The sequence below is a fragment of the Mugil cephalus genome, chromosome 12 (assembly GCF_022458985.1).
Source record: "Mugil cephalus isolate CIBA_MC_2020 chromosome 12, CIBA_Mcephalus_1.1, whole genome shotgun sequence".
Classification (NCBI taxonomy): Eukaryota; Metazoa; Chordata; class Actinopteri; order Mugiliformes; family Mugilidae; genus Mugil; species Mugil cephalus.
In genome coordinates, this window is record NC_061781.1 from 19383177 (window position 1) to 19397839 (window position 14663).

Below are 14663 nucleotides of genomic sequence, written 5' to 3' on the forward strand. Positions count from 1 at the left end.
AACACGCACACACACACACACACACACACAAAGCACCGAGAGAGACTGAAGTGGGAGAGGAGCGCGAGGAAGAGAAAGGAGAAAGGGGAGGAGAAGGAGGAGGAGGGATAAGTGCGAAGGTGTGAGTGTCTGGTGCTACTTTTGTGCAGCCAAATGAGGGCAAGTGAATGAGGGGAGTGCGAGAGATGTGTACGGCAAAATGATGGATAATGACTTGTCCATGCGTGTGTGTGCAAGCGCGGGCGAAGAAGAAAAGTAGGAGCGCTTTCCCATTTCAATTCGCAACAGCTGGTGTCGAATTAACACATTTACCAGTGTGCATTTGGAACAGATTAAAATTGCGTGTGGCGTGTGACTGTGCGTGTGTGCGTGTTTGTTGTGTGTGTGTGTGTGTGTGTGTGTGTGTGTGTGTGTGTGTGTGTGTGCGCGCCAGCATTCGTGCGTGTGTGTGCGTTTCCGTGGCGGCAGATGAGGGCCAAAACAAGAGCGTGTTTGTGTGTGGGAGTGTCTGTGTATTAACGCGATGGATCAGGGCAGGGAGAAATGGCACAGAGGGAGAGAGGGGGAGAGAGAGGGGGGAAAGAGAGAGGGAGAGAGGGAGAGAGGGAGAGAAAGAGAGAGCTCTACCCGACGGCTTTAGCTGCTGCCCTGGGCCGTCTCTCTAAGCCCTGTTTAGGAGGCTTTGGAGCTCAGATAGAAATAATCCCCCACTCAGACACACACACACACACACATGCACGCACGCTAGGCATGCACACGAAATAAAAACGCACACACACACACACGCATGCACGCGTGAGAGTGCTCATCGGCGGACGAACACGCACACACTCCAGCTGAGGCGGACAAACAAGAGCGTGCGCTGTGGCGACGAGCGGAGGCTGCACACTGACACAAAAACCAACCACCCACCTACACGCACATGCACGCACACACACACAACACACACACACAACACACACTAAGGCTGTCTGCTGCCGTGCGGAAGCAGAGCACAGCGACATCGGCACGGCACCGTGACAAACACTTTACACACTCCAGCACTCAGCAGAGGGGAGGGAAGGAAGGAGGGAGAGATGGAGAATGAAGGGAGGAGGATATGAGCGGGGGGGGGGGGGGGGGGGGTGGGGGGGGGTGAGTGAGTGAGTAGGGGGTGGGGAGGGGAGGGGAGGGGAGGGGGGAGGCTAACAAATTAATAGGAGCCGGAGATATATACAGCCAGCGCTGCTGAACGGGGGAGGAGGCGGAGGAGGGGGAGGAGGAGGTGGAGGACGACGACGACGAGAGAGCAATTCATTCCCGTTTTCTCCTCGTTCACTCTCTGGAGAAAGGCAGAGCGGAGCCGAGCGAAAGCGTATTTGCTCAAGAGAGGGGGGAGAGGGAGAGGGGGGAAGAGAGAGAGAGAGCGAGAGAGAGAGAGAGAGGGCTTTGTGTGGCTGACGAGAGGAAAAGTGGAGGAGGAAAATGTGGGGGGGAGGGATGGAGGGAGGGAGGGAGGGAGGGGGGGTGGAGGGGTGACATAAAAACACAGAAGCAGCGAGATGGAAAGCCTGAGCGAGGAAGAGTGAAAATAAGGGGGCAATAACAAAGACTTTCGGAGGGTAAGACGGAGAAAGAAAGACAAAATGACATTAAGGGATGGAAGGAAGGAAGAGAGGAGTGATGGGAGGGAGGGAGGGAGGGAAGGGGGAGAGGGGAGGGGAGAGGAGGGCCGTTTGGGGTTAGCACAGGATGCAGTTTGTCATCTTCATCAGCCGACAGCCGGGGCAGGGGAGGGAGGGAGGGAGGTGGGGAGGGGGAGGAGATGAGGGGAGGACGGGAATGGATGGAGAGGTGAACGGGGAGAAGGGAAGGGTAAGAGGGGGGGGACGCGAGGGGGGGTGGGGGATGGGCGGCGTTCGAGCGGAGCCTTTGAAAGACGTTGACCCTGTAATTGACCTGTGTCTCCGCCTACATCGCCGTGGCGACAAGCTGAGCCGCTGCAGCTAATCACTTAGTAACCCTGACCTGTCAATCACGCTGGTTTCGCGTGGTGGTGGAGAGGGGGTAAGGGGTGGAGGGGGGGAGGCAAATGAAAGGAGGAAGGAGACGGTGAGAGGGGGGAGGACGGGAAGGTAGCAATAACAGCGTCGAGGTTATCATTCACTGGACCACCCGCCTCCTCCCGCCAACCCTCAGCCAAAGAAGCCCCGGTTTGATAAAAGCCGGCGAAATGCTCCACAGTTCCATCACATCACACAATCTCCGTTAAAACCCTTTTCACACCGCATGAAAAAAAAAAAAAAAAAAAAAACACGCTGTCCCGGGTCGTCGCGGGTCTTTTCAGCAGTGTGAAAGGGTTGACCTGGCATTTCATCCCGGGTCAAATGACCCTTCAAGCGACCCAGGAATTTTGCGGAACGCGTCGCCCGCTAAATTACCCCCGATGACGTTAATGTACCTGGCTGTCAGGCTGTCATTGTAGAAGCTCCAGGGCTGCGAGAGCTGCTCACTCAGATCGCAAAAACAGAGCAAAGTTTATGGGCCCACTCCCATAAGATCAGTTTCTCTCTTGATCTCCCCAAGACTGAAATCTGATACTTTTCAATCAAACAAATCAAATGTGTAGCTACATGACCTTTAATGGTAGCACATGCGTGAATTAGCCCGACATCATGTGCGGGAAATCGCACCAATCGGGGAATCTTGATGTTTTTATACGCAGCTTGTAGAGATATGGCACACCTTCTTTATCGATCATGGCAGCACTCGGACATTTTCCAGCCTGGGTCGAGTTTGTACAATTTGCGAAAAGGACAAAACTGCAATGCACGAAACAACAATGCTAACATTCGACTTGATGTTGACGTTGCTGACGCAATGACGTATGAGATGGAGAGGGGGGGGAAAAAAATGGCACGTAGCCCTCGCAGTGGGAGGTCAGACCCTGGACTGGCGGCAGTCTGAAAGCCCATTAGCGCCCACCAAAGCGGGTCGATCCTGGTCAGGAAAATCCCACGGCAACGCGCTATTTTCGGTGTGAAAGCGGCATTAGCGTCCGCACGGCTGCAGAGAGAGCAAAGCTTTCCGAGAGTTCAGATAAGACAGAGCGAGAGAGAGAGAGAGAGGAGGACAGGTTGAGGCGGAGCACGCGGTGGTTGACAAGAGATAACATGCAAATGAATCAATTGAGCGTTACGTTTATGTGTCATACAGGTGTGTGTGTTATCCTCGCGTGCGTTACCTGTTGATGAGGGGAAAGATGGACACCAGCAGGTAGACGGAGGGGTACCACTTCAGCGGCTTGATCTCCTCGGCCAGGGAAACCTGCAGGACAGAAAAGCTGACTGCTGACCCGTGCAGGGAAACCGAACGCTCACATTAACACTCTTGCGCTCGTATCTCACACATTCAGAGTCAGCGTCTTAACTGGAGGATCAGAGCACTGAGGCAAACAACAAAGGCCAATTAAAACCTAATAAAATATTAACCTGCTGATAATACGCAATATCCACGCAGTTATGAGACGAAATGGGGATTCCAATTAAACTAGACGCTAATACTTTACAGTAATGTGAAGGGGGTGAATTCAATATCTTGTGGACGGGCAGACGGGCAGAAAGACACAGAGATGTAGCGGCGGCGGCAGCAGCAGCAGAAGCAGCTGAGAGTCGAGGAGGGGGAGAGCCTGGCGGTGGAGAGCTTTTACAAGCCGTTATCTAATTCCCGGGAGAGGAGGACTCTTGCGTCCGGAAGAGGCTGAGAAGCGCGGCCCCTGGATCGATTTTCTGCGCTGTGCTGTTTTTCCCCCCCTCCTCCTCCTCCTCCTCCTCCTCCTCCACCTCCTCCTCCTCCAGGCTAGGACGCAGCAGCCGAGCCAGCGCAAAGCTGCCCCCCCCCCCCACCCACCCCATCCACCCCACACCCCTCCGCTTTCTTTCCTTCCCTCACGCAGCACACACACATATAGTCGGAGCCAAGAGGCAGGCCCACGAGCTCTGGTCTCTACCCCCACATGCTGGAAATTAATTACTCACCAGAAAGACCCCGAGGCGTGCAAGCTCTAACGCAAGCATTTTAAACAATTCAAATGAAAATCCGGTGGTATTTTATCTTATGCATGTGTGTGTGTGTGTGTGTGTGTGTGTGTGTGCAGGAGGAAGAGGGAGGAGTGTGTGTGTGTGTGTGTGTGTGTGCGCACTGAAGAGCCATCGTTCCACCGTGTAACAAATGCTGGCTGCATGTGAGCAACAAAACAGAGGCCGGTCGTATTTCCACATCACTGTCTATAACAGCACAACCCACAGGCAAACACCGAGCTTAGCCCTATTAGCGTCTGTTATTATGGGAAGCTCTGACATCACCGGCCCCCGTCAAGATCTGCCTATTATCATCTCAAGAGTGTGTGTGTGTGTGTGTGTGTGTGTGTAATCGGAGGAATGTCGCGTTAGGAAAGCGGAAAAGACGAGCCCGTAGGATGCTACACGGAAAAAAGGCTTTAGAAAGACGGCACGGAGCCAAGTAATCTCAGATGAAATTTAGGTGAGTCGTAGAGGCAGGCATTTGAGGAATTTCCGTGCGCAAAAGACGGGACGCAGAATAGTGGAAGCGGAGGAGGGGGAGGAGGGAGAGGGGGAGGGGGGGGGGGGGGGTGGGTAAAGTGCCTCGTGTTTTTAATCACAGTCCTCCGGTGTCAGAGGCCCCTACGCTGCTCGGGAAGCAGAGGGGAATGAAACCGTAATTATGTGGAGCGGGCGCAGCAGTCCCAATGTTAATGACACGCGCTAGATTACAGACAGTTATCGGGAGCACGCCCACCCCCCCCCCCCCACCTCCTCCACCACCACCACCACCACCACCACCCACGGCACTCACCCTCGCTCGCGCTCGTCTCGGGAAAAAAGAAAAAAAAAAGCTTACTCTAAAAATAATGGCGTCGGATTTTTCTGAAGGCGCTTCGACGTCAAACCCAAGGACTTTTCAAGGACTTTCTGGGAGAGAAATTATGCATTTTAGACGGCATCTTTAAAGACCTATTCATCATTCACCGCGGCAGCATTAACACAAATATCCACGTGCCTGTCGACGGTCTTGAGACGGTTCACACTTTGGCTTCTTTTTTCTGTGTGCGATTTAGAATCAATCCACTGCGTAATTAATATGTTCATAAGACTTAAATAGCCCCAAGTGGGGGACAAGCTTCAAAAATACCTAATGCAACTCACATTTTTCCACAAAGAGCTCTGTAATATTACATACTAACAACTGAGTGCACCACTTTTCCAAGATTGACTCTCGGGAACCGTCTAGCACCGTCCCCATTGCTCCGAGGCTGTAAATCCGAATCCCAGCGTGGCCCCTTCAGAGCAACTATAAAAACTTCGGATTCCAACTCTGATCAGGCAATGAATTTTACAGATTGTTCTTTTCTAGCATGACCGTAAACTCCGCCGAACGCCCCTTTAAAGCTGAGCCACGCTAACTCCAAATTTATTTTCTCTTTGTTTCTGTTTCTATTTATAATGTTTACCCTCCCTTGTGCTCCTCCGTTCCTTGCAAATTAATTAAAGTTTAAACCCACTTGCACACGCACATTTTGTTTCATACTTTCGATCGCGGCTTTTAAGCCGACACGAGAAAGAGTTGGTGAAACAACTGCAAAATAACGGGCTAATTAGTCAAATACTTTCGCTGGCTAATTTAAAAATAAAAAGAAAGTTTTCAGGGAGAGCTGAGGCCCAGAAGTATCCTGTCACAAAGTACCGCTGAGGAGTACTGGACTGAGGGTTGATCCCGACGAAAGGAGGTAAATGTGCGTTGTCAAAACCACGTGTCCAAATTTTTCTCACAGCTTAGTCAAGTTCTTCTCATACGAAAACATATCCCATAAAACCTGATGAGCAGGGGGCAAGATGGAGCAACGAGCGGACATATCACACCATTGCTCCAAGCAAAGGCCGCGTGGATCGGTAAACAAACACCCTGAAAAGATAGCGGGGAAAAAAAGGCAGCCGACTTGTTTGCTCAGTCGGGTTTTGTTGCCACACGACGGGACCGGGATGTGCAGTTGTGCAAATGTGTTTAAAGGTCTGCACGAGGGACGACTTTAAAAAAAACTCTCTTCCAAATATCCTCTCGTTGACCTATCTTGCCGCAAGGCCAAAATGTGTGTATGTGTGCTCATGCATGGCCGCAAACAAATCGCTCAAGACACACACACACACACGCGCGCGCGCGCACACACTGATGGGTCATGTGACTTACGGCCGTGATAACTGCCAGCACTAGCTGCGCACGTCATCGCTCTAGCCAGATGCACAAACACACGCATACACACACATTCATTCACGGAGAGGGAGGGGGACGGACGGTGCCAGGCTGAGTCATTAAGATAAAAAAAGATCAAGGACTCCGGGAGCTACATACGTGAGCTCAAAACTTGAGGAGTGTGCGTGTGCGTGTGTGTGTGTGTGTGCGCGACACAGAGCGAACATGTGAGGCGCAGGAGGAGGCTGAGACGCGGCGGAGTCGACGGGAATCACCAGAGCCGGCGGTCTTCAGACACCCAGCAGGAATCGTTTTCTCTGGTTTACACCTGCTGCTGCTGCTGCTGCGCACTCGCAGACACACAACTCGCGCAACCGTGAACCAGAGCTCGCCCGGCTTGGCAAGCAAAATCTGGGAGGCTGTTGTTGTTGTTTTTAAAGCATCGCAGTGCGTGCATCAACTCTCATAAATATTCATGTCCATGAACCTGGCTTGCTGCTTTATTCGTGCTGGGTACGAGCACAAGAGTGAGAGAGACGGAGGGAGGGAGGGGGGGGGGGGGTGAGAAAGAGGGAGAAAGACAGGGAAAAGAGAGAGAAAAAAAACAGATGGAAATGAGGAGAGCGACTGGCGAAAGAGAAATGCGAGGAGGGAGAGTGTGATAAAAACCACTGCTGACTTATTTACACTCTGTGCTACACATAGCAATTAGCCCATATGAAGAGCGTCTGAGCCGCTGCCACACATTCATGCACGCACATGACAGTGGCGAGGGTTACGCCGGTTCATCGTGCAGTAATTATCTCTTCCACTTAGGGGCAGCATCTACATAACCTTAACCCTAACCTGCCCTTCCACACCTCACCCTGAGGGCTGGAGATACAAGGACGGAGCAGGGGAGGAGGAGGAGGAGGAGGAGGCAGGGGGGAGAAACAAGGACGAGCAGGGCTGCCGGGGATCGCCGCTATTCAGCAGGGATTTAAACTTTATTCATGCTAATTCACTGACCACCTTTGGGTGAAACGGCCTCTTTTTTAAACTTTGATTTAGTGTTTGAATGCACAGGAAGGTGAGGGTTTAAGAGAACAACTGAACGAGAAACCTCTGTAGCCAGTGAGGTCATATAAGAAATATTCTCTAGAAACAGCACAATCCACAAAACCACTGTGTAATTAATGTTTCTGAGTTTAAGATTTGAAAAAAGGATATTTAAAATAAAAGCAGCAGAGGCTCAGGTGGGGGGTAAAGCTCCTAACATGCTGGATCTTAATGCTACTCGCTTACTTGTTCACATCTCTCACTTGTTTCACCAACACTTCTGTGACATGTCATGTGAACAACTCAGTGAACAACACCACAAACACCAAATTTAACCCCAAATTTAATTTGTGCTGTTTCTCCCATTGCTCTGAGACGACTGGCTGTAAATCCATCTCCCACTGTGGCCCTTCAGAACAACTATAAAAACTCCTGATTCCAACTGCGATCGGACAATGAGTTTGGCAAATCTAGCATGACCCAACACTTATGTGAAAAATCTAGCTAAATGGTCCAGGGTAGTTTTCTGGCAAATTAACTTTCCCTTTCTCCATTTTTCTATTTCCCTACACATCATGTCGTCATTTGACGTCTCTTGGAGTAAAAATAATGTTTATCCTCTCTTGTGCTCTTTTTGTTCCTTGCCAATGAGTTTAAACACACTTAAAAGTGCACACACACACACACACAAATTTATGTAAACATGCACAAGCACACACACACACACACACACAGGAATATGGGCCGGGAGGTCAAATTGCTCCCTGCTGTGTTAGACACCTACCCAGCGTGACGGCGAGGGCTAATCTCGCAGACACTCTAATCCTCACGCTCCCGAGCGTATGCGTGTTTACGTGTGTGTTAAGAAATGCGACGGTCGGAGCATTACCTTACGTCTCTCCCTCTCTGGGTTGAAGGTTCCCAACCACGACTGCATCTGTGCAGAAAAGAGACACAATGGAAAAGAAGGGGTCAGGGGAGGGAAATGCTTGAGGAAAGAATCTGTGGTGATTTCATCACTTCAATCAGATTTTTTTTTTTTTTTTTTTTTTTTTTTCCTGTAGAGGAGTGCCGTCGTGTTTGGAGGTCAGCGCCTGTGCAACAAGCTGGAACAAATTTCACGTTGGCTATCACACCAATGCAAAACCCCTCTGCCTTCCCACCCAGCCCTGCCAAATTGGCCAATTCGCACCAGAGTGCAGAGCTTAGAGGCTGAGTGGAGCACTTAAACAGCTCCCGGCATCTCACAACAACTGATCGGCTTCAGCGCACGCAGTGTGTCGGAGGAGGAAGAAGAAAACAAGGCGAGGGGCCTGGAGAACGGGGGGAGAAAAAATTTTAAAAACAAAAAAAAAAAAAAAGAAGGAGGGAGGAAAAAAAAACATGGCAAATCTGAGATCTCCGGAAAGGACGTGGGAATACTTTTTTGCTCTTCCTCTGTGTACTCTCTCAGGGGAATGCGGGGAAAATGTCAACATACACGTGCCAGAAGACACACACACACACACACACACACACACACACACACACACACACACACACACACACACACACACACACACACAAATCCATGCACAAGAGTCATAATGGTGAGATAGGGAGGGATGGGGGGATGGAGGGCTTGGGTGGGGGGTTTGGGTGGAGGGGGGGATTGTCGGAAGCCAGAAGGTTTACGTAACCCAAGACATCAGACACAAATCTCTGGAGGCCCTATGTGAGCCTCGTGCACAAAAAGGCAGCGTGAACAATATGCACTAACAGCTCTTCTGTTCTGCTATTTATTAACTCAATGTTGCCATGGTTTCTCCGCGCTGACGTGACCGTCATTATAAATCTATGTGTGACCATCATGAGTTTTCCGCAGCCATTTGGTCATTAGGACGAGCTTGTTCCCCAGCAGTCCTGCGCCGTCCGGACGAGCGCCGCTATCCATCAAAATCAACAACACTGATAATAAGTGGCATTATCATTAGGCTTCGGCCAAGTCTCCGGTCTCCTTTTGTTGCAATCTCTTTTTGCCGCGCCACTGAAACGCGTCTAATTTAGCAAGTTAAGTGGTGAGGTGTGGGGCTCAGAGGGAAAGGAGTGGGCATGTACGAATCACATCCATAAAATAAACACACGACCACGCTCCTAGACCTCTCCGTGCAGCCCGAAATGACTCATTAGCTTTCAAATCCCTCTAGTTACGATGAGCTCACACACTCCGCGCTGCTCAAAATAAGCCTGGTGGAAATGGTCTGGGCTCGGTAAACCCACAATCCCCCCCCCAACTGTCCCCTATCCATCTCTGGAAAAAAAAAAAAAAAAAAAAACTTCTCCGTCCAGCTAACATCCCACCTCTCCTCACTCAGCCACTTCGTCTTTATCCTTTTCTCCGCTGCGTCGCCACCTACCCTGCTTTCAAAGCCTTTGAAATTCTTTCAAGTGAGACAGCCTGCAGCTGAAAAGAGATAAGGCTTGAGCTCTTCATAAATATGATAGAGAAAGCAAAACGGCACAGTGAAGACATGGAGGGAGAAAGGAAAAGAGCGGGAGAGAGAAAATGAGTGGGAATAGAGACAGACGTATGCAAAAAATAAAAAAAAGAAGAAGAAGAAAAAAAGAAATAGCTGAAAATAAGGAAGATTGGAAAACAGATACCGAAAGAAGGAGAGATAGCTGAAACTGTGCACTGAATAAGTTATGAGATGCAGGTTGAAAACCAGCTTTATTCATTCATTCTCTTTATCACAGTCATGATAAAGAGCCATGCAGCCTCTTTTCCTTTCTCTGCCCCTCAGCTACCTGCCGCCTGTCATTTTTTTTTTTTCCCTGCAGCCGGGCTATCCGCAAAATCTGCCTCTCTCCGCCGTTCAGTCCGCTGACCCCAAAACAAATGAAGAATTTTAACATTCACGATGACACTTCACAACTGAGTCTGACGCCGCTTCGGCCCCGGATCTTGCTCGCTCTGGTTTTGTACTCGACGGAGCACATCTGAAACAACACACTGTTACGACACCCATCTACCAGCACGTTCCAGCGGCACCACGGCTGCAGCGCTGGGTGTCGTCAAGTCAGGGGAACGGCAGCTATGTGAACTTCAAGGAATGCTGCCTCCGGGCTTCTACTGCACCCTTGCAATAAAAAGCCATGGTGCTAAATCAATTAATTGCCCGTTTACCGAGAACAGTTGATTGACTCGGGTATAAAATGTTAAAAAAAAAAAAGAAAAAAAAAGGGCGAAATATGCAGAGTTACACCCTTCAAACAAGTACAGAATGTCCATTTTGAGCTATGTTGCATAGTTAACAAAGTCCAAGGGAGAAATTTTTAATCACAAAAAAATGAGATGTAGAATACCTGATTCAAGTCAATGGTGGAAATTTTGCTAAATATTTACAGAATATATAAGAAAGTGAATTGGGATTTCTGGCTTTTGTACAAATCAATATATAACCCAAAATATATTTTAAATATTCTAAACTTTCGACTCATCAAAGTCACCTTTGTCTGTTTTAATATGTGAACAGACTTGTGACATTTTTTCTTTCTAAAATGGAAATCAAATATTTTTCAGTGAGTTCTTCCCAATCTTGTTGCAGAAGTTCCCAGAAATGTTTGGTACTTGTAGGTTGCTTTGCTTTCACCCTTTTGTAAAGTTCAACACAAACCAGCTCCACGGGGTTAAAGTCTAGAGACTGGGCCATGATCCACTCCATGTTTTCACGCTTTCCACCTTGTTTTTATCCTGAGGTAGTTCTAAACTTAAACTATTTGTTGTTGGTCCCATCAGAAACGGTTGAAAATATATAAACAGCCACATATCTCAGAAAATGGAAGGTACCGATCTAAGTGAGTGCAACATTGTAACTACAGACTAGGGATACCGCTATCAATCCGATAAAGATCTTTCAATATTCAGTACTCAGTATCGTCCAATCCGATCTTCGTGGAGGCGGTTTTGATTTTGGTTTATGGCAGACCTAAAATAAATAACTACAAAACATCAGAACGATCCCATCCGATCATTTAAAATAAGGCCTGGACCTGTCCAGATACCAACTGGGAAAACTACTGACAAAACAAAATTTCATATTATCGTAAGTTTCAGTCTTGCACATTTTTGTTTATTCTCTTGGCCGAGACCATCCATTCCTCCCCATGCATTTAGATTCCGCTTAGATGTCAATGTCCTCGGCTTAACGTATGCTGAGCACTCACTCTCTTATTGGCCACAAAGATGATCCTGGCGTAGCAGCAGATCATAAGGAAGATGAGGCTGAAAAGAGGCACGTACCATCTGCAAAACACAGACAAAAACCATTAACACAAAAACGCCAAATGAGCAACGTTATTAAAAGACAGTTTCTTTTGTTTTGTGTGTGGTGGTTGTGTCTTAGACGTTCTTGTTATTCTGTTTCTGGAACAAAGAGTTACGGGGTATGACTCTAGGCCAAGGAAAAAATATAGATATCACATGAAATGTATCCAATGAAGAAAATAAGCCCACAGGATTTAATTTAATTTCTAATTCACAAGCACAGTGTCACTTATCCTAACGGAATTCATAACATACTAGGATGTAATAGCATACTAGGTGTCCAATGTGTTGATATTAGGACCTTCCAAACATATTAGACAAAAGAACACAGACACTCATTTAATAAGATTCTCTCTGCAGGACTGTAATTTGAAAGGAGCATTGTAGTAGAATGCGATTTGGTGCAGACCTAGACACAAGACTGAGGTTCAGATTGCTCACACGGAGACTCTCAAAGTAAACTGCACATTTAAAGAATAATTGAAAGGGGTTAGTTGTCTTAATGAATCTGCAGCAAATCATCAAGTGTATGCTACACTTGATTTTTATGACTGGCTGCTCAGCAAACGGATGCACAAGAAGACGACGTGACAAAGACAAGGAAATGATGGACAAGCCAGACTCAACGTTCTATTTATATGCTGACGATGCTGTTGTTTATTGTTTTGCATTTTTTGCTTATCTTCAACATGCATTTGATACAATACAAGAACAATTCTGTGAACTGCAACTTGTACTGACTACGGATAAAACAAACCTTCCGTCTTCATCACTTCAAGTGTGATAAGATCAGCAGTGTCAGGGAACATTTTCACCGAAATGAGTTGGTGTCCACTTTTTAATACCTGGTATCTTTTACAGATGACCAGTTTAAAGTCCAGAATGTCTCAAAAATCAGATTTTATTGGGTTTTTATTATATAAACAAGATTTGTTTGTCTTTTAACCTGTATTTGATTATGGTGACGCGTTGTCAATGAACGCCTCTGCCCATTGTATTGACATGCTGGATAGCGTGTACTTAGTGTGTTTTTATTTACAAATACATTCTTGGCATGATTCCTACATATTTATCTTCTCTTTTAAACTTGAAATGTGGAAAAACCGTCTCTGCTCTAAGGATATAGTACAATTTGTGAGTCATATGGCACGAACTGGAGTGGGAAAGTCAGTTTTAAAGTATTCTGCTCCTACTTCATGGAACAACCAACAGTGTAACCTCAAACTTAAAAACTCTGTATCCTTGAACAAGTTTAGAAAGACGGGGAAATCTGTTGAGTCCAGACTAAATAAAAAATAAAGTTAGTCTTCATAGGTCACATTTTAAAGCGATGGTAGGCGAATACACACTACTGCTGCCTGTTGGTACGAGGAGTTATTTCCTCTCAGGCAGATGCAGAATGTATGTGATAGCTGGACGTTGGCTTTTGCCTTTGCGATGCAATCAAGTGCAACATTTTGTACAGGCAAAGTGAAGTTCCATCCCGTGAGCCTCCATTGATACTAGTTCTTTGATGTTGGTTTGGTGCATCTACACCTTTACAGAACTTTATAGCTCATCATTAAGTTGCCTGGTCAACAGCTTTAAAAATTTGTCTCAGTCTCACTGATCTTGTAGCTTAATTTAATTAAATTAAGTTGCATTGGGATGTTTTTTGCAAAAAAATGTTAGCCCAAAGGTACCAATATACACATTTTTATAAACAAGCTGGTAATATGAAGCAGGTTAAGTCAGATGCAGTATTTCTCTAGAGATGGAAGACACCAAAACAGAGCAACAGAGAGTAAATATTTCACCAGTTACTCTAATAAAAATGTTGCTCCACCGTGAATGAATTATAATCAAGCTGCTGTTTGATAGGATGTTGGCTACATCACCTTAAAATGTGATGATCTGTCAGTAGTCATACACCACTTGCTGAGGTGAGGCCATTTCGATCGCTGACACTGAACAACGTTATTATAAATGGCTGATTGTAGAGGACACTGCAATTACACAGAGTTACACACGGAGCACAGCGCAAAAAAAGACCTGACTGAGCACTTCCGGACGTTACAACGCAGAGTTTCAGTGGTAGACGGAGAACAACAGATAATGTCAGCAAAGTTAAAATACCGGAAACGTGCAGTGTTCCTACAGGATGAGGAGTTGCCAATCAAGGGAGGCGTGTGGGACAATAATATGTTGAGCGTTTCTCAGCGGATGAAAGAGAGCGAGGCGAGCGAGGAAAATGGGGTTGATGGATTTGCTGGAATGGCAGCCTTGTGTTATGCAACCTCTTGGGAGGTGATGTAAGCTCTGAGGAGTTTCAATCTTTCTCTGTAATCATGAAACAGGTCTTTGTCTCACTTTGATAGACAGGTTTCTGGCCACCACTTCTCTGTTCTGCCTCGGTAACTCTCAGCAGTCACAAGCGCGCCGCCGCGACACCCGAGGCCTCCTGAGCACCTGGCACTTGCAAAGTGTACCTACGTGACAAACATATTGGATAGTGTAGAGAGGAAGGCCACCGAGAGTAATTACAGCGCTAATCATGATCCGGGAGAAAAACGCTCAACTGACATTTAAAACAAAAAGGGAAGTCAGAACCTGTCTCTGACATATAAATACACAGACGCACACTTTCAAAAGAAAAACCGATAGAGAATAAATGGCCAACGTGGTGCCCGAAAAGTCCTTGGCATCTTATAGAAGTATCTCAGGAGGCAAATACTAGGTCCTTGGCCTAATTTAAGCTTGCCCAAGCTTGTCTTCCGTGCCTGAGGATTGGAAAAACCTCGCTGAGCATTATCAAATTAAACTTTTTATTGGCAGGGGAATTTGACACGATAGGCATTTATTATTTTTTTTTTTAAGTCCGGGGAAACAGTGAACGCTTTCTTTATCGTTCGTGTGGCTCCACGTCTCGGAGGGAACATCCACACACACAAAGGATGCTGCCTCCCTTTTGAACACGTGTGCGACTGTACTTGTGCGCCCAATCACGTTCGGTAATGCCGTGGGACAATGATGAAAGCGCTTGATGGGAGACCTGCGCGAGCGTCACCTCGGTGTGATTTAATAACCCGTTCTC

General features: G+C 47.3%; 1 protein-coding gene across 1 annotated transcript in view; it reads right to left on the reverse strand.

Moving 5' to 3' along the window:
- si:dkey-100n23.5 (cyclic AMP receptor-like protein A) overlaps positions 1-14663 on the reverse strand; it is a 56252-nt gene that overhangs the window by 25540 nt on the left and 16049 nt on the right. The window contains exons 9-11 of the mRNA XM_047601516.1: positions 11491-11569; positions 8174-8221; positions 3224-3306 (exon numbers count right to left, since the gene is read on the reverse strand). Coding sequence (XP_047457472.1) covers positions 3224-3306; positions 8174-8221; positions 11491-11569 — 210 coding nt within the window. The remainder of the gene's footprint in view (positions 1-3223; positions 3307-8173; positions 8222-11490; positions 11570-14663) is intronic.